Raw genomic sequence first — 19,078 nt, forward strand, 5'->3', positions numbered from 1 at the left:
TGCTTTTCGGCGAAAGCATGAGAAGCTATTATCTGATAGCATGCAACACCCCGAAATACCTGAAGGGGACGTAAACAAAAGAATTAGCATAGCCGGCGCAACACAAAACGCAGAAATAAAATATAAAACATTCATTACCTTTGACGAGCTTCTATGTTGGCACTCCTATATGTCCCATAAACATCACAATTGGGTCTTTTTTCCGATTAAATCCGTCCATGTATACCCAAAATGTCCATTTATGAAGCCCGTCTGATCCAGGAAAAAACTGCTTTACAAAACGCACCGTCATTTTTAAAAATTAACAAAGTTGCCTATAAACTTTGACAAAACACTTCAAACTACTTTTGTAATCCAACTTTAGGTATTAGTAAACGTTAATAATCGGTCAAATTGATCACGGGGCGATGTGTATTCAATAGCTCCACGTCTTGAAATGATGGTCGATATTCTCTCCTCCAAAACATCCTGTCGTGTACCGGATGACATGAAGTGCCTCTTCTTCATTTGACCAAGGATCAACTTCAAGACAATTGCCAAGACGGGCGACATCGTGTGGAAGCTGTAGGACTTGTAAACTGGGAGCCATCTATTTTCCCTTGCCATAGACAATACAGCCAACTGGCGGATTGATATTTTGTTTGGGGGGGGTGAACAGTTTTCCTTGGGCTTTTGCCTGCTCCACACGTTCTGTTATAGTCACAGACATGATTTAACTAGTTTTATAAACTTCAGAGTGTTTGCTATCCACACATACCAATCATATGCATGTACTATATTCCTGGCATGAGTAGCAGGACGTTGAAATTTTGCGCGATTTTTAACAAAATGTTGGAAAAAAAAGTCCCGAGCCCTAAGAGGTTTTAAATTTGCAGTCAGAAGAAAAACATCTCTAGACCACCTTTACTCCACACACAGAGACACATACAAAGCTCTCCCTCACCCTCCATTTGGCAAATCTGACAATCATTTTATCCCCCTGATTACAAGCAAAAACTAAATCAGGAAGCACCAGTGACTCGGTCAGCTGAATAAAGAAGTGGTCAGATGACGCAGATGCTAAGCTACAGGACTGTTTTGCTAGCATGGACTGGAATATATGTTCTGGGATACTTCCGAATGCATTGAGGCATTGGCTTCATCAATAAGTGCATTGATGACATCATTGATGTGAATAAAACCTTTAAACAGGTCAACATTCACAAGTCCGCAGGGCCAGACGGATTACCAGGACATGTATTCTGAGCATGTGCTGACCAACTGGCAACTGGCACTGACATTCTCAACCTGTCCCTGACTGAGTCTGTAATACCAACATGTTTCAAGCAGACCACCATAGTCCCTGTGCCCAAGAACACTAAGGTAACATGCCTAAATGACTACCGACCCTTACACTGAACCCACACCGGCTGCGTGCGCCATCGTGCGTCCCCCACACCAAACGCAAACACGACAAGCAGTTTAAAATATCAAAACAAACTCTTAACCAATTACATTAATTCGGGGACACGTCGAAAAGCATTAAACAGTTATGGCAATTTAGCTAGCTAGTTTGCACTTGCTAACTAATTTGTCCTATTTAGCTAGCTTGCTGTTGCTAGCTAATTTGTCCTGGGATATAAACATTGAGTTGTTATTTTACCTGAAATGCACAAGGTCCTATACTCCCACAATTAATCCACACATGAAATGGTCAACCAAATTGTTTCTTGTCATTTCTCCTCCTTCCAGGCTTTTTCTTCTCTGGACTTTATATTGCGATTGGCAACTTTCATAAATTAGGTGCATTACCGCCACCGACCTCGTTCGTCTTTCAGTCACCCACGTGGGTATAACCAATGAGGAGATGGCACGTGGGTACCTGCTTCTTTAAACCAATGAGGAGATGGGAGAGGCAGGACTTGCAGCGCGATCTGCATCACAAATAGAACTGACTTCTATTTTAGCCCTTGGCAACGCAGACGCTCGTTGGCGCGCGCGAGCAGTGTGGGTGCAATAATTGAATAATTTAGATTTCTACATTTATTTTGCGACGCGAGCGGTCTAGTCAGCCTGTTAGCACTCAAGTCTGTAGCCAGGAAGTGCTTTGAAAGGCTGGTCATGGCTCACATCAACACCATTATCCCAGAAAACTTAGACCCACTCCAATTTGCATACCGCCCCAACAGATCCTCAGATGATGCAATCTCTATTGCACTCCACACTGCCCTTTCCCACTTGGACAAAAGGAACACCTTGTGAGAATGCTATTCATTGACTACAGCTCAGCGTTCAACACCACAGTGTCTTCAAAGCTCATCCCTAAGCTAAGGACCCTGGGACTAAACACCTCCTTCTGCAACTGGATCCTGGACTTTCTGATGGGCCGACCCCAGGTTGTGAGTGTAGGCAACAACACCTCCTCCACACTAACCCTTAACACGGGGGCCCCCCACGGGTGTGTGCTTAGCCCCCTCCTGTACTCCTTTACCCATGACAAGAGCTTCAAGTTCCTCGGTATCCACATCACAGTGTAGTTAACATGGTCCTCTAACACCAGAAGATTCTTAAAGAATGCACAGCAATGCCTCTTCTCCTCAGGAGGCTGAAACAATTTGGCAAGGCCCCTCAGATCCTTTTATGGCTGCACAATTGAGAGCAATTGGTTGTATCACCTTCTGATATGGCAACGTCACCGCCCACAACCAGAGGGTTGTGCGGATGGCCCAGTGCATCACTGAGGGCGAGCTCCCAGCCATCCAGGACCTACATGCCAGGCGTTGTCTGAGAAAGGCCTGAAAAATTGCCATAGTCTCCAGCCACCCGAGACATGGACTGTTCTGCTCCCATCCGGCAGGCACTACTGATGCATCAAGGCTCAGACAAACAGACTCCTAATCAGCTTATATTCCCTGGCCATGGCTAACAACTACCACTCTCCCTCTCCCACAGACTATCCACAGTGACTCTATGCCCATCCACAGGTCAATACCCACAACCTACGCTGCTGCTAAAATTATTATTGACTATATTTAGTACGCTTCTGTCCATTGATTATTGATTGACATTATCATTAGTACAGTACTTATCTATTTATCCTACTACTGGTCACTATTACTCCTGTTTACATGTATATATTTCCATAATTATAATACCATAAGTATTTAGACTGTATATTGCTGATACCAGTCACTTTTCAGCCGTTTACATGTATATCCTACTACCTGTCACTTTTTATGTATAAACCCACCTGAACTACTCCAGTACCCCTGCACATTGAATAAGGTACTCACACTGACCTGTATATACTTGTGTTCTTTAATTCTCATCGTACTTCTTGCGTGGTTTTTATTCTTACTTTTATAATTTTTTCTATTTTCTATTATTATCTATATATTATCTATAAGTGTATTGTTGGGAAAGAGCTCTCAAGGAAAGAATTTCAATTGACTGTTTTACACTTGTTGTATCCTGTGCACATGGCGAGTAAATTTGAAACACACACCTCATTGAAGCATAGGAATGTTCTATCTGAAGATTTCATAGACCTAAACACCATGCAGGCTCTGTATCCCTTAGTGACATGTCTACTGTGTGTGTGTCCTAGGCTCTCTACCCGTTGGTGACCTGTCTGCTGTGTGTCAGCCAGAAGCATTTCTTCCTCAACAAATGGACTGTCTTCCTCAACAACTGCCTCTCCAACATCAAGGTACTGTACTGAAATCAGCGGGAAACGAATCCACTATCCTTATGTTGCAAGCGCCATGTTCTTCCAACTGAGAAACACAGGACCAACTAGTACTAACATCAGTCTGTCGGTCTGTCTGTGTCTGCAGAGTAAGGACCCCAAGATGGCGCGTGTTGCCCTGGAGTCTCTTTACCGTCTTCTGTGGGTCTACATGATCAGGATCAAGTGTGAGAGCAACACTGCTACGCAAGGGTAAATGTTTCTACTGCTGTGTATACACAGGCAGACAAGTTCAGGTAGTTTTTCCACTAACTGGTCTTTTCACCAATCAGATCAGCTATGAAAAAGATATGTTTTGATATGATTGGTCAAAAGACAAATGAGTGGGAAAAATGATCAAAATTGGCCAATTTCACACAGCAATTGCAATGTTTGTGTTTTGTGGCACATATAATTTATATTTTTCCACAAAATATAGCTTGTTACAAACAGCGCCACATACACATTGCAACTCAGTTGTAAATATCTTGATAGTGTTCAACACTGCAACCATTTACCTCCCAGCTACACTGGACTGTGTGCCACGTAACATCCTCCCCCAAGTCCACTCCTCTCAGTGTTGAAGCCACAATGTCTACATTCCGAATGGCATCCTATTCCCTACGTAGTGCACTACTTTTCACCAGGGCTCCTAGGGCACAAAGTAGTGCACTAAATCGGGAATATGGTGCAATTTAGGACGCTGCCACGGAGAAGAGACCGGTGCATGGCAGCACCCACAGGAAGCTGTGTACATAACCTAGTCTGCTCGTGAATAGTATATTTCTCTTGGTAGAACTGTAGAGCAAAAAAAAACGTTATATATTGCATCCCTCCCCAACACACTCAAGAACACATTCATACCTGCAGGCATGCAAACACACACACCCAGGTGCATGCACGAGTGCATGCACACAAACATATACACACACATATACACACACACCCACAAACACAGTCTCCTCCCCTTCGTTGATAATGGGAGACTTGCCTGACTTGGCTCTTTACCTTTCAGTGTAGCAAGCCCAGTCTGTAAACAGGCAGCCTGATTATACCAGGAGGGATGGAGGAGTGTGGAGGAAGGAAAATGGAGAACGTGGGTGGAGGAGATGAGAGAAGTGGTGGCTAGGAGGTAGGCCAGGGACGGTCAGAGACTGGCTCATGATCATCACACTATAGGTCTTTCTCATTGGAATATGAGCCAGGGGACTTTAGTATCAGAGCCACACACACACTAGTGTAGTAGGCCGTGGATTAGGGCTCGGCTCGTAGGTTAAAAGGCAGAACTCAGAAATGATACGCATTACCAGGGATGCGTCCCAAATGGAACCCTATTCCCTTTATAATGCACTTCTTTTTACCACGGCCCATAGGGCTCTAGCCAAATATAGTGCACTATGTAGGGAATATGGTGCCATTTGGGCCACAGAAGGAATAACAAACAGGTCAAGCATTTAACACGTTGTAATTAGCCCGGAAATTAACCAGGATTAAAATAAAACACTTGTTAAGAAATGGGACAACGGCATACAGGCCAGCCAGTGTAAAGCAATTTAATGTAAATTTTTTATCTGTGTCAGTTCTAACTGCTTGTGATCCCCATGTATCTCATCTGTTGAATGTTTGTCCTGTGTTGAATTCCCCGACGCTCCATCCTTACAGTCTGCCTCCCCCCCTCTTTCTTCTCTCCTCTCTCGCTCTCCTCTTTTCTATCTCTCTCCCCTCTGTTCTCCTGCAGGCGTCTCAACACCATCATTACAACACTCTTCCCCAAGGGCTCTCGCAGTGTGGTGCCCAGAGATATGCCCCTCAACATCTTCGTCAAAATGATCCAGTTTATTGCACAGGTAAACTGCTGTCAACAAGTTTACCATTATTGACAGATTTATAACTTTTATGTTAGTTTTTCCTGAAGCATGCACAATAAAAAAAACTCAGTCATCTAGTAGACACTCAAGAAGTTAGTTCTGAGAGAGAGCGTGAGAGTTGTTCAGAGACAGCACGCTCAAGTGATTTTGAAATTAAAGAAAATAGGGATACCGGTCTGTAGTTTTCGACGTCAGAAGTGTCGAGTGTTGGTTTTCCTGAGGAGGGATGCGACTCTGGCCATTGTGAAGTCAGAGGGGACTCAACCAGTGGTCAGAGGGGACTCAACCAGTGGTCAGGGATGAGTTGATGAGGGAAGTGAGGAATCGGAGAAGGTCTCCAGAGATAGTCTGGAGAGGGGAAGAGAGGATGTGGTTATGCGGGCAGGATGTTAGACTGCCGGACCTCACTAGTCGCAGGATTTCATCTGGAGAGAGAGGAGAGAGATCAAGAGTAAGGTAGTTCTGTGTGAGGGGGACCAATGGACTCAATAGGCTGAGTGAATGAGGAGCGGATGTCGACTTTATTTTTAAAGCGGTTGACAAAGTCGCCCGCAGAGAGGGAGGAGGGAGTGCAGGATTAAGGGGGGAGGATAAGGTGGTAAAGAGTTTCCTATGGTTAGAGGCAGAAGCTTAAAATGTAGAATGATAGAAAAGTAATTTTAGCAGTGGATACAGAGGAAGAGGAGTTAGAGAGGCGGGAGTGAAAGGATGATAGGTCCTCCGGAAGTTTAGTTTTCCTACATTTTTGCTCAGCTGCCAGCAGCCCTGTTCTGTTAGCTCGCAATGAGTCACTCAGCAACAGAGCAGGAGGGGAGGCCCGAGCCGGCTGAGAGGTAAAGGTACAATGCGAGTCATAGGAAAGGGAGGAGAGTAGGGTCGAAGAGGCAGGAGGAGTGGCTCAATGGCTCATCAGCATCTGGGTAGGGATTGAGGGGCGAGGGTTTGAGGAAAGGGAGACAGAAAAGGAAACAAAGTACTGATCAGAGACCTGGAGAGGGGTTGCAGTGAGATGAGTAGGCTAACAGCCTCTAGTAAAGATGAGGTCAAGCATATTGCCTGCTTTGTGAGTGGAAGGGGACTGGAAAAGGGTGAGGTCAAAAAAGACACGGACGGGAAAATGTGAGGTGGAAAGAAATGAATCAGGATGTTGAAGTTGCCAAGTATGAAGAGCGGTGAGCCATCGTCAGGAAATGAACTTATCAAGGTGTCATGCTGATGAAGAGAGAGCAGCTGGAGTAGCAGTGTTCTCTGGGGTGATCCGTGTCTCCGTCACAAGACTGAAGGGCAGCATAGAGATGAACTCTGCATTCTTGACCGCAGATTGGCAGTTCCAAAAGCTGCCAGAGACCCGAAATTCCACATGGGTTGTAATTGCACAAGGTACACTAAGTTAGAAGAGTTGTTGCCAAGGGGTGAGGAGCGTCTGTAAAACCTAAAAGGAGAGGAACAAACAGGTATAGAAACAACACACATACACTAGAATGTGGACACCCTTTGCAATTAGTGGATTTGGCTATTTCAGCACACCCGCTGCTGACAGGTGTATAAAATCAAGCACACAGCCATGCAATCTCCATAGACATACATTGGCAGTAGAATGGCCCATACTGAAGAGCTCAGTGACTTTCAACGTGGCACCGCCATAAGATACCACCTTTCCTACAAGTCAGTTTGTCAAATTCCTGCCCGGCTAGAGCTGCCCCGCTCAACTGTAAGTGCTATTATTGTAAAGTGGAAATGTGTAGTAGCAACAACAGCTCAGCCGTGAAGTTGTAGGCCACACAAGCTCACAGAACGGGACTGCTGAGTGCTGATGCACGTAGCACGTGAAAAGCACCTGTCCTGGGTTGCAACACTCTCTAAACTGTCTCTAGAAGCAGCGTCAGCAGAAGAACTGTTCATCGGGAGCTTCATGAAAAGGGTCTCCATGGCAAAGCAGACGCAGACCAGGCTAAGATCACAATGCACAATGCCAAGCGTTGGATAGAGTTGTGTAAAGCTCGCTGATATTGGACTCTGGAGCAAAGGAAACGCGTTCTCTGGAGTGATGAGTCACGCTACACCATCTGGCAATCCGACGGACAAATCTGGGTTTGGCAAATGCCAGGAGAATGCTACCTGCCCCAATGCATAGTGCCAACTGTAAAGTTTGGAGGAGGAGGAATAATAGTCTGGGGCTCTTTTTCATGGTTCGGGCTAAGCCCCTTAGTTCCAGTGAAGGGACATCTTAATGCTACAGCATACAATGACATTCAAGACAATTCTGCTGCGTCCAACTTTGTAGCAACAGTTTAGGGAAGGACCTTTCCTTTTTCAGCATGACCATACCCCCGAGCACAAAGCAAAGTCCATACAGAAATGGTTTGTCGAGAACGGTGTGGAAGAACTTGACTGGCCTGCACAGAGCCCTGACCTCAACCCCATCGAACAGGCCCAATCGCCCTACATCAGTGCCCAACCTCACTAATGCTCTTGTGGCTTAATGGAAGCAATTCCCTGCAGCATTGTTCCAACATCTAGTGGAAAGCTTTCCCAGAAGAGTGAAGGCTGTTATAGCTGCAAAGGGGGGGACCGACTCCATATTAATGCCCAGATGTTCGACGAGCAGCTGTTCTCATACTTTTGGCCATGCAGTGCCAAAGCAACAAAAGAGCAAAATGAGATACGTACGTTTTTGTAGAGCCTTCCTCTCTGATGTGAATGTGATGATCTGAAAAACAGAAACAATATTACAGATCTGTTCTAAACCCTCTTCTTCCACCACAGGAACGACTGGACTTTGCCATGAAAGAGATCATCTTTGACCTTATGTGTGTTGGAAAACCAGCCAAAGCCTTTAGTCTTAACCCAGAGGTACAGTACATAATTGGCGTTAAATTCCATCATTCTTCAATATGAATTATTTACAGTTCTACAACCTTAACACCAAATAACACCAAATTCAGTATGTTAGCCCATGGTACATCTCTTAACTTAGGGATCGGTTAAGCGATGGTTGAGTTATTGATAAACCAGGAAATCAGATTTTATGTGTCGATTTAAATCCTTTGAAAATCCACTCCACAATTAACTGTCAACTTTCAAACATTGTGGGGTCATCAAAAACATTGCCACGATGAATATCTTAAAAAATAAAGAAGCTATTAATTAACAATTAACATTTTCTACTATGCTAATGCTTAAAATAATCATAAAAAGTCACATTCACTCCAAATGTTCACTTTGCGTTAATCACTATAATCCCTAAAGAGAGAAAATAAGGTTGATGCATTCAAATATGGCCACACTATACCAGTAAATGCATATTAGCAAATACTCTAACATTCCAAAATATGCAAGAAAAATACTTCAAAAATCTTCTTCTCATGAACCACGAGTCCAAATGAGACCAATTTGGAATGTAGGCCCATGATACATATCTTAACCTAGTTTGAGAAAAGCTAAGCGATTGGTCAAAAGATGGCTGCGTTATTGATTTTACCTGTCCATTTAAACCACTGTAAGTCCACTCCACAGAGGCCGATCAACCTGAAGCTTGTCATTGCTATCATGGACGTCCCTAAGATGAACCACACTGAATTTGTTATTAATATCACAAAAAACAAGGAAACTATTATCAAAGCATTCTTGGTATATTAACGCTAACGCTCAAAATCATCTGCAATCATCTTCTCCTCATGAACCATATGTCAGATTGTCTCCAGATTTTAGTATATAGACACAATTAATTAGCCTCTAATGAAATTGAGAATGATTAGTTACTGCATTAAAATTCGACCACGCTACAGCACACATATCACACCAGGGCTACAAGAACTGAACCGATGGACATGGGGCCATGGAAATTGGTATGTAAATCTTATGTACACTGAGTATACAAAACGTTAAGAATACCTGCTTTTTCCATGACATAGACTGGCCAGGTGAATCCAGTTGAAAGCTGGGATCTCTTATTGATGTCACTTGTTAAATCCACTTCATTCAGTGTAGATGAAGGGAGGAGACATGTTAACGAAGGATTTTTAAAGCCTTGAGACAATTGAGACATGGATTGTGTACTTGTGCCATTCAGAGGGTGAACTGACAAGAACAAATATTTAAGTGCCTTTGAACGGGGTATGGTAGTAGGTGCCAGGCACACTGGTTTGTGTCAAGAACTACAACACTGCTGGGTTTTTCATGCTCAACAGTTTCTCGTGTGTATCAAGAATGGTCCACCACCTAAAGGACATGTCACTGTCACTGCAACCTTAGATGGCTGCACCAGATCAGTTGGAGGCACTATATATGTCATTGGCACCAGTGGCATAGGTTACTAGATCACTATTGATCAAGTGTACATTGTCTCGTGCAAATTAGAGTTAGATTTAAATTATGCAGACGAACAATGTGAAATATCATAAAAATAAGACTAAAAAGGTTTTAAAAAATCTTAAAATAAACAATTAGTCAAATAAACCCAGAATTTGTGTATAACTCAATACATTGACACTATAAAAGCCTTGCCCCATTGGATCTCCTTTGTGCCAATGAGACATCTTTTGGACGTCAACATTCTGACAGTCTAATAAATATATTTAATGTATGCTATCGGAAAAATAATAATTTGGTTGTGCTTATGAAGGTCTGGGAACCCCCCCCCCCCCCCCCCCAAAAAATAATAATATTTTGACTCTAGGGTACATATCAGGATTACCTGTATAAATAACTTTAAAAATGATTATCTGATACATTTTAAACTTTGTTTGACAAGTGGTTCTGAAAGGTCATGAAACTACCTATCAAAGTATATATAATATAACCAACTTTGAAAGCGCCATCTACAACTGTTCTAAAGAAATTGTGGCATTGACATTAGAATGTTGGAAGCTTACCCATAAAATGCCATGTAATGGAGCAGCTATGTGTTTGGATTGCAACCTTGCTGATGGAGAGACCAGAAAAATGAGGGTTCCGAGAGCAAGACCAGAAAAATGCGAGTCCAATTCAAGACCATGATTTTAATTTTCTCAAATCACCACCATAATAAGAGTTCAAAATGTCCAGTATTCCTGTGTTCATATTTCAGAACAACATGCATTCTGTAGACATTCAGAATGTTGAAAAAATGCATGCTGAGGGCAAATGGAGAGCGACTCGACAAATGATCACTTACCTAAACAGTTCTATAATAGATCAAAAGTAGATGACAGTTGCTGCGAATATGTGAGCAAAACATTTTAGCAGCCCCCCTCTTGACAGCAGAAAGAATATTTAGCAATTATATGCAATTCATGCAATTCTACACATTTTGCCATAGGGTAGCGATATCTAAGTGAGAGTGACTAACAAAATCAATGGGGGCCCCACAATCGGTAATTCCACCATGATTACTACAAGTTTAGATAGCTGGCCCCTAGACTAACTTACCAATCTAAAAAAATGTTGACATGGGCTAATTGAGTAACTGTCAGGGACAAACATAACAAGAAAAAAGCTGCTGATGGTGGCTAACTCTCAACAGTAAGTTGAGACCCTGACTGCGTCCCCCCCAGACCAGTCTGCTATGGCCCCATAGTAAGAATAGATCTTAATTTAGAGTAACTCCGTGTAATGGTTTTCTGCTCTCATCAGCAGGTAAAAATGCATTATCATTCCTATGGAATTTTACATGGTAATGTACACAGCAAGTTTCTAGTCCTGTTTCATGACAGCTATTAATAGGATAACATTGTATATCATTTTCATCCGTTCACATCCATGACTATTCACATGTACATATCCATTTTGACATGTTTGAAGATGAAATACTGCAATTATTGATCTTCAGAAATCAGGGATTCAGAGAGCTTCTTACCACAATTCTGTGAGTAATTTAACAACTTGATATATCTGGCACACCTGGCTCATGTGATTGTGTATCTACAACATTCAGACAGTTTTTGGGGAATGCTACAATTATATTTCATACAGGTATGGTCATGTAAAATTGTCCAATAAGACCCCACTGAGTTGTTTGGCATCCATATTGGAAAACTGTATCTGTGGGGTTACTGCGCCCTGTATCTACAATTAAAAAAAAAAAAACTTTTTTAACTGTGAGTGCAATTTTGTGTCACCAAAGTTAAAATCCCAAAACATAGCTGCCTCATTACATGGGATTTTTATGGGCAAACTTCCAACATTATAATGTCAATGGCACAATATGGGTGGTTTTTTTAAACAATAGTTGTAGCTGGTGCTTTCAAAGTTGGTTATATTATGTACAATTTGAAAGGTAGTTTCATGGCCTTTCATAACATCTGCTTCCAACTCACACTCTCAAACACGTGAACGCAGCTCACTTTCCAGCCCACTTTCCACCTCACAAACACGTAGATCCCGTGAACGCAGCTCACTTTCCAGCCCACTTTCCACCTCACAAACAGGTAGATCCCGTGAACGCAGCTCACTTTCCAGCCCACTTTCCACCTCACAAACACGTAGATCCCGTGAACGCAGCTCACTTTCCAGCCCACTTTCCACCTCACAAACACGTAGATCCCGTGAACGCAGCTCACTCAATAACTGGAATGTGGATCACCTGGTCACACACCTGTGGGTCATTTATCAGTTCAGTTCTTTGCATCCCATCACTGTGAGGTATTGTTTGTTTTGTGACACACTTCTATTCGGAGCTCTGTTTTTCTCGTAATTTAAATCCTCCCGTGTATGATAGTTTTGGCCTGCCTCACTAACGACGCCTTTTGCCTATTCCCTGCCTGTACTTTAGCCTATCGGTTATCATCCTATTGCCTGATCTCCCAGACGATGTTACTAGCTTTTTCCCTGCCTGTACTGTTGGCTTTTGTTGTTGTATATTGTTGTTTGTCATTGGGTAAAATCCTTATGGGAAGAATGTAAGGGATGGGGGGGGGGGGTGACAGAAAGAGCGATAATACACAGATAGCATTGCAAAAATGGTAGCTATCACACATTTTCCAACTTTAGGGACATAGACCTTCAAGAAAATCACTATAAGACACCATCGGCTCAAGTGAGCTCGAGCTGCCCCACCGACTTACCTGGCTCATGGATTACTATATGTAAAGACAAATAAAACACATAATTCCAAGTGTCAAATACATTATATTGGTGGAGTGCTTTTGTTACAAATATAAAACATAAAGCATGTGAGTTGGAACACATTAACAGCTTAAAAAAAACTAATAATACCCAAACCACCAAAACACACGGTCAGCAAGACGCTCAGTGAAAGACAATTTCAGTTGCCTAAACATCAGTATAAGCACCAAGTGTGCTTGTGAATAGTGTGAGTAAATCTGCACAAAAGCAATAATGGGATTATTATGAATATGTAGCAGTCAAAAATAGTCCATTGTTGTCAGTTATTAGCTATTTGATTTTTAATTTACGGACCCCAATTTATAGAAGAGGTCCCCCTATTTTATAAATTGTTTTATTTGATAAAATATTGAATTTAGCCTTTACTACTACAGCCCATAGAAACGCATTGAATAAGACATTCATATATGGCAAAAAAAAGACAGTCAAGAGGTTTTGAAGTGTGTGCTATATTTAGAAGAGATAAGAAAGCTCAGGAAATATTTTTCTAATTTCTATTCATATTTAACCCCTTATTTTTCTTGGCACAAAACTACCTCCGTTAGTTTGTATGGGTTACCTTCAGACGAGTCCTGGGACACTTGTGGGGGTCGTAGAGTAAAACAGAGAACAACAATATGTTTTGAGAGTCTCATCTTTCCATAGAGTGGCTACAGCTGCTTTCGTGAAAAGACTGTCTTGTGGTCTGACAAACATCGCAGTAGCTCGTCCACCTTCCGCTGCAGATGCGGAAGGCCGACATATGTGGATGTGGTGGATTGAGACGCAGCCCAATCTTAAACTGACGGATTTAGATGGGGATTTGTTTGACTATGTTACTTAGATTCAAGCACAGGTGCGTCAATAGACTCTTAAGGATTTTTAAGAATGACTACATACTGCATTAAAAGGACCAACATACAGGACTAGATTACACTTCACTTGGGTCATCCTTGTGGTATTGAGAGACAAATATGCTAATGCTTTCACTGATTGCCCTTTAAGCAAGATAGTTCCTATAGATCGAGTGCTTTGTTATCCAACTAATCGTGTGGCCTTTCTGTTACCCTGTGAATAGAGCCATGTCAATTTCCGCTTGCAGCTATATTTTCTAAATTGTAATGCCATTTTTTAAAGCAGAACTGCATAGAACACATTGAAGAATATAACAGATTCAGAATAACAACAGAATAACAATACATTTCCCGTAAAAGGACAATGTAATCAATCAATTACCAATCAAATCAGTCATAATATCATTAAACATAACATTCCAGTGTGTGCCTTTGTCCAGAGAATGAATATAGGTCTGAGAGCATTCCTGGTGATAGCTGACAAGCTCCAGCAGAAGGATGGGGAGCCACCCATGCCCAACACGGGAGCCACGCTGCCTTCGGGCAACACACTCAGGGTAAAGAAGACTTACCTGAGCAAAACACTGACTGATGATGAAGCCAAGGTCATAGGTGGGTCACCAGGTGGACTACCTACTGTTTCCGGTATGTTGTGGATGGCTGGATGGATGTGTGGGTGGAGGGATGGATGGATGGATAATTGAGAGGATGGATGGCACAATTCACTACTGGAATTGTTGTGCTGGAATGAAAGGTTGTGTTGTTCACCATGCGCCTTCCCATGTAAGTATGTATGAATAGATCCTGAAACTAAATGATGTGTTCTTCCCCTATGCTGTAGGTATGTCCCTGTACTACTCCCAGGTGAGGAAGGCCATAGACAATAGCCTGAGACACCTGGACAAGGAGGTGGGCCGATGCTTGATGATGACCAACGTCCAGATGCTCAACAAAGAGCCTGAGGACATGATCACGTACGTGTGCTACTCGGCTGATGTAAAAAGGGCTTTATAAATACATTTGATTGATTGATTTTCCTCTACGCAGTTAGGGTAGTACATTTCCAGAAACTTTCCCAAACTTCCCAGTTCTCCAGAGTCCTACAACTGGTAATCCTCCAAGTTTCAACTTGGATTGGCCAGGAAAAACATTTCCTGGTTAGGTCATGTGGTCAGGAAAAAATACAACTAAAGGCCTTATTCTTGATGTACCATGATTTGGCAGTTGTCAAAAATACATGTATTTTTTGCATGTCATTATTGGGGGACATTTTACATTGCATATGTAATGACAAACTGAAAGGCAGGCAGGTCTGCTGTTGACCCAATCTTGATGTTGTCTCACCTTGTCTTGTCAGAGGAGAGAGGAAGCCGAAGATCGACATGTTCAGGACGTGTGTGGCGGCCATCCCTCGAATCCTGCCAGACGGCATGTCCAAGCCCGAACTCATAGACCTGCTATCTCGGTGTGTACATATCTGGCTGTGTGTGTGTGTGTATATGCAGGAAACCCATTGTAATGAATGGGCCAACCCTTCAGGTTTCCCAAAATCTCTAACACGATCCTGCAGAGGTCCGCTGCTGCCTACTTGACCAGGACATTCAGATAAGTAGGTGTCATGTCTCATGCTGAGCCCACTTTAGACCAGGAACCATTCCTATCTTACCTGACTGGAAAAATTCCAATAAACCTCATTACAATCTGGCAGCCTGATTTCATTGAAAAAGTTTCTTCAACAATGTGTCTTTTAAGGAGGCAATTATTTAAAGCTAGAATCCTTAATTGAAACAGTAACAATGTTCACCCAACGTGTGTTGGTAAAAAGCTCAGGGATGGGCCTGGAGAAAGGTAACCCCTTTCAAATTCATTGACAGAGTTATGGATGCAAGGACTGACCATTATAATGATGTTTTGAGGCTAAATAGTGTTTGTTTATTGTTTGCCAATATCGAAATTAACAAGCTTGTATTTGGGGTTTTGATGGGGTATGACAGTTGAACTAAGCTCATGAGGTATTTATAGGTTATGTTCTTCAAGAATCAATGGGCATATGTCATTTATTTATACAGTACCAGTCAAATGTTTGGACACACCTACGCATTACAGGGTTTTTCTGTATTTTACTCTTTTCTACGTTGTAGAATAATAGTGAAGACATCAAAACTATGAAATAACACATATGGAATCATATACTAACCAAAAAACTGTTGAACATATATTTCAGATTCTTCAAAGTAGCCACCCTTTACCTTGACACCAGCTTTGCATACTCTTGGCATTCTCTCCAGCTTCATGACTTAGTCACATGGAATGCATTTCAATTAACAGGTGTGTCTTGTGAAAAGTACATTTGTAGAATGTATTTCCTTCTTAATGCGTTTGAGCTAATCAGTTGTGACAAGGTAGGGGTGGTATACAGAAGAAAGCTCTATCAAGATGGTGTAACGGCTGTCGTAGGTGGAAGAAGGTGAGGACCAAGGTGCAGCGTGGTACGTGTTCATCCTTTTATTAATGGAACTGAACACTGATTAACAAAACAACAAAGAGAACAACCGAAACAGTTCTGTCTGGTGCAGACACAAAAACAGAAAGCAACTACCCACACCCATAGTGGGAAAACAGGCTGCCTAAGTATGGTTCTCAATCAAAGACTATAACCAGCTGCCTCTGATTGGGAACCATACCAGGCCTAAACGCTACTGCTACTCTCTGTTCATCATATATGCATAGTCACTTTAACCATACCTACATGTACATACTACCTCAATTAACCTGACTAACAGGTGTCTGTATATAGCCTTGCTACTACTATTTTCAAATGTATTTTTACTGTTGTTTTATTTCTTTACTTATCTACACACACACACATACCTTTTTTTGCACTATTGGTTAGAGCCTGTAAGTAAGCATTTCACTGTAAGGTCTAAACCTGTTGTATTCGGCGCACGTGACAAATACACTTTGATTTGATTTGAAGACAAGGACAACAATCCGAGCCACTGCCTGTTCACCTCGCTATCATCCAAAAGGCGAGGTCAGTACAGGTGCATCAAAGATGGGACCAAGAGACTGAAAAACAGCTTCTATCTCAAGGCCATCAGACTGTTAAATAGCCATCACTAGCACCTTAGAGGCTGCTGCCCTATATACATTGACTTGAAATCACTGGCCACTTTAATAATGTTTACATATTTTGCATTACTCATCTCATAATACAATTTGATTTGATCTGATAAAAGACCAAGTCCATATTGTGGCAAGAACAGCTCAAATAAGCAAAGCGAAATAAACAACAGTCCATCATGACTTTAAGACATGAAGGTCAGTCAATCCGGAAAATGTGCAGTCGCAAAAACCATCAAGCGCTATGATGAAACTGGATCTCATGAGGACCGCCACAGGAAAGGAAGACCCAGAGTTACCTCTGCTGTAGAGGATAAGTTCATTAGAGTTACCAGCCTCAGGAATTGCAGCCCAAATAAATGCTTCAGAGTTCAAGTAACAGACACATCTCAACATCAACTGTTCAGAGGAGAATGCGTGAATCAGGCCTTCATGGTTGAATTGCTGCAAAGAAACCACTACTAAAAGGTCACCAATAATAAGAAGAGAATTGCTTGGGCAAAGAAACACGAGCAATGGACATTAGACCGGTGGAAATCTGTCCTTTTGGTCTGATGAGCCATGTCTTTGTGAGATGCAGAGTAGGTGAACGGATGATCACCGCATGTGTGGTTCCCACCGTGAAGCATGGAGGAGGAGGTGTGATGGTGTGGGGTTGCTTTACTGGTGACGCTTTCGGTGATTTATGTATAATTCAAAGCTCACTTAATCAGCATGGCTAACACAGCATTCTCCATCCCTGGTTTGCGCTTAGTGCCACTATAATTCGTTTTGCAACAGGAAAATGACACAAAACACACCTCCAGGTTGTGTAAGGGCTATTTGACCAAGGAGAGTGATGGAGTGCTGCATCAGATGACCTGGCCTTCACAATCACCCGATCTCAATGATGAGTGATGAGTTGGACCATAGAGTGAAGGAAAAGGAGCCAACAATTGCTCAGCCTATGTGGGAACTTCAAGACTGTTGGAAAATAATTCCTCATGAAGCTGGTTGAGAGAATGCCAAGAGTGTGCAAAGCTGTCATCAAGGCAAAGGGTGGCTAATCAAATATTAAATATATTTAGATTTGTTAAACACTTTTTGGTTCCTACATGATTCCATATGTGTTATTTCATAGTTTTGATGTCTTTACTATTATTCTACAATGTAGAAAATAGTACAAATAAAGAAAAACCCTTGAATGAGTAGGTGTCCAAACTTTTGACTGGTACTGTGTGCCTAAAAATTGATATAGCAATTAAGGATTTCAACTTTAAGTAGAATTTAGTACATAAATAGTTGCCTCTTTAAAACGCACATCGTGTGTATTATTTTTTTTGCCAGGTTGACGATTCACATGGACGACGAGCTACGCCTCATAGCCCAGAACTCCCTCCAGAGTTTACTGGTAGACCTCCCTGAGTGGCGTGATGACGTCCTGTTTGGCTTTACCAATTTCCTGTTGCGGGAGGTTCAGGACAGCCACCAGGTACGGATGGGTTAATGTATGGCTACAGTAGCTGGATGGAACTATCAATGGATTGATGGCTTGATGAGTTGATTTCTTGATTGACTAATTGATTGACTAATTGATTGACTAATTGATTGATTGCAGGCCCTACTGGACAACTCTCTCCGGCTGCTGCTCCAGCTGTTGACCCAGTGGAGACTGGCTCTGTCAGCCCCAGAGAAGGGCTGCGACACATCAGAGGTACAGTAAATAGAGATAGGCTGTCTAACATTTCCTTATTGCTCTTACAGTGGAGATATAGGCTGGGAGGTGTAATGAGTAGCTACATTAAGTGCCTGTATGTTTACGTAGTGCTGAGCGATTAGGTTTTTAAACAACTAATTGGCTGATGTCGGTTCAATTAAATTACATTTTGTTCTGTTTTTTTTCTGTGAGCTCGATGTGTAGTTTCTGTAGAGATAAATTTGATCAAGCCTGAACTGTGCAATGTAGTAGGGTGTTGTAGTTTCCAACAGGTCAATATTCTACACAGTTTAGATCAATACAACTACAATGACCATAATTCATTGTGCACCTGCTTAAACTTGTCCGGTCTCTGCAGAGCAGACACAGATGCCTCTTTTCAAAAGAACTGGGAACTACGAGATCAAATCATGAGGTTAGTGATCAGAGCTTTAGAAAGAGGCCCGAGTTCCTGAGTTGGTATTTCGAGAAGGGATGACCGTTCAAATAGATTTTTTGAAAGCACTGATGTCGAAAGGTGGAACTTTCTGAGTTCCCAGTTCGGAGTTCCCAGTTGTTTTGAACCCGGCAAGAGACTGAGAGAAGATCTAGAGGGAAAGAAAGCAGTTGCTTTGCAGGCTTGAAAATACATGATCTGTGATTGATAGTTGGTATTCAGTATGCCTTATTTACATTGAAGAACTACTTAAATTGTGATTTTGTCAGACAGCATAGGCAGCAGCTCCAGATGGTCACTTGGAATGAAACA

The 19,078-nt window shown here is 42.2% G+C and overlaps 1 protein-coding gene across 9 annotated transcripts in view; it reads left to right on the forward strand.

Annotated features, from left to right (window-relative positions):
• LOC123993159 (protein furry homolog) overlaps nt 1–19,078 on the forward strand; it is a 208,333-nt gene that overhangs the window by 75,925 nt on the left and 113,330 nt on the right. For all 9 annotated transcript variants that reach the window (XR_006831382.1, XR_006831384.1, XR_006831383.1 and 6 more), the window contains exons 11-19: nt 3,587–3,688; nt 3,816–3,919; nt 5,445–5,553; nt 8,341–8,427; nt 13,952–14,123; nt 14,353–14,485; nt 14,869–14,976; nt 17,961–18,105; nt 18,232–18,327. Coding sequence is in view for 6 of the 9 variants with exons in the window: in XM_046295005.1 (XP_046150961.1) it covers nt 3,587–3,688; nt 3,816–3,919; nt 5,445–5,553; nt 8,341–8,427; nt 13,952–14,123; nt 14,353–14,485; nt 14,869–14,976; nt 17,961–18,105; nt 18,232–18,327 (1,056 nt within the window). In the remaining 3 variants the exon portion in view is untranslated. The remainder of the gene's footprint in view (nt 1–3,586; nt 3,689–3,815; nt 3,920–5,444; nt 5,554–8,340; nt 8,428–13,951; nt 14,124–14,352; nt 14,486–14,868; nt 14,977–17,960; nt 18,106–18,231; nt 18,328–19,078) is intronic.

The sequence above is a fragment of the Oncorhynchus gorbuscha genome, linkage group LG13 (assembly GCF_021184085.1).
Source record: "Oncorhynchus gorbuscha isolate QuinsamMale2020 ecotype Even-year linkage group LG13, OgorEven_v1.0, whole genome shotgun sequence".
NCBI lineage: Eukaryota > Metazoa > Chordata > Actinopteri > Salmoniformes > Salmonidae > Oncorhynchus > Oncorhynchus gorbuscha.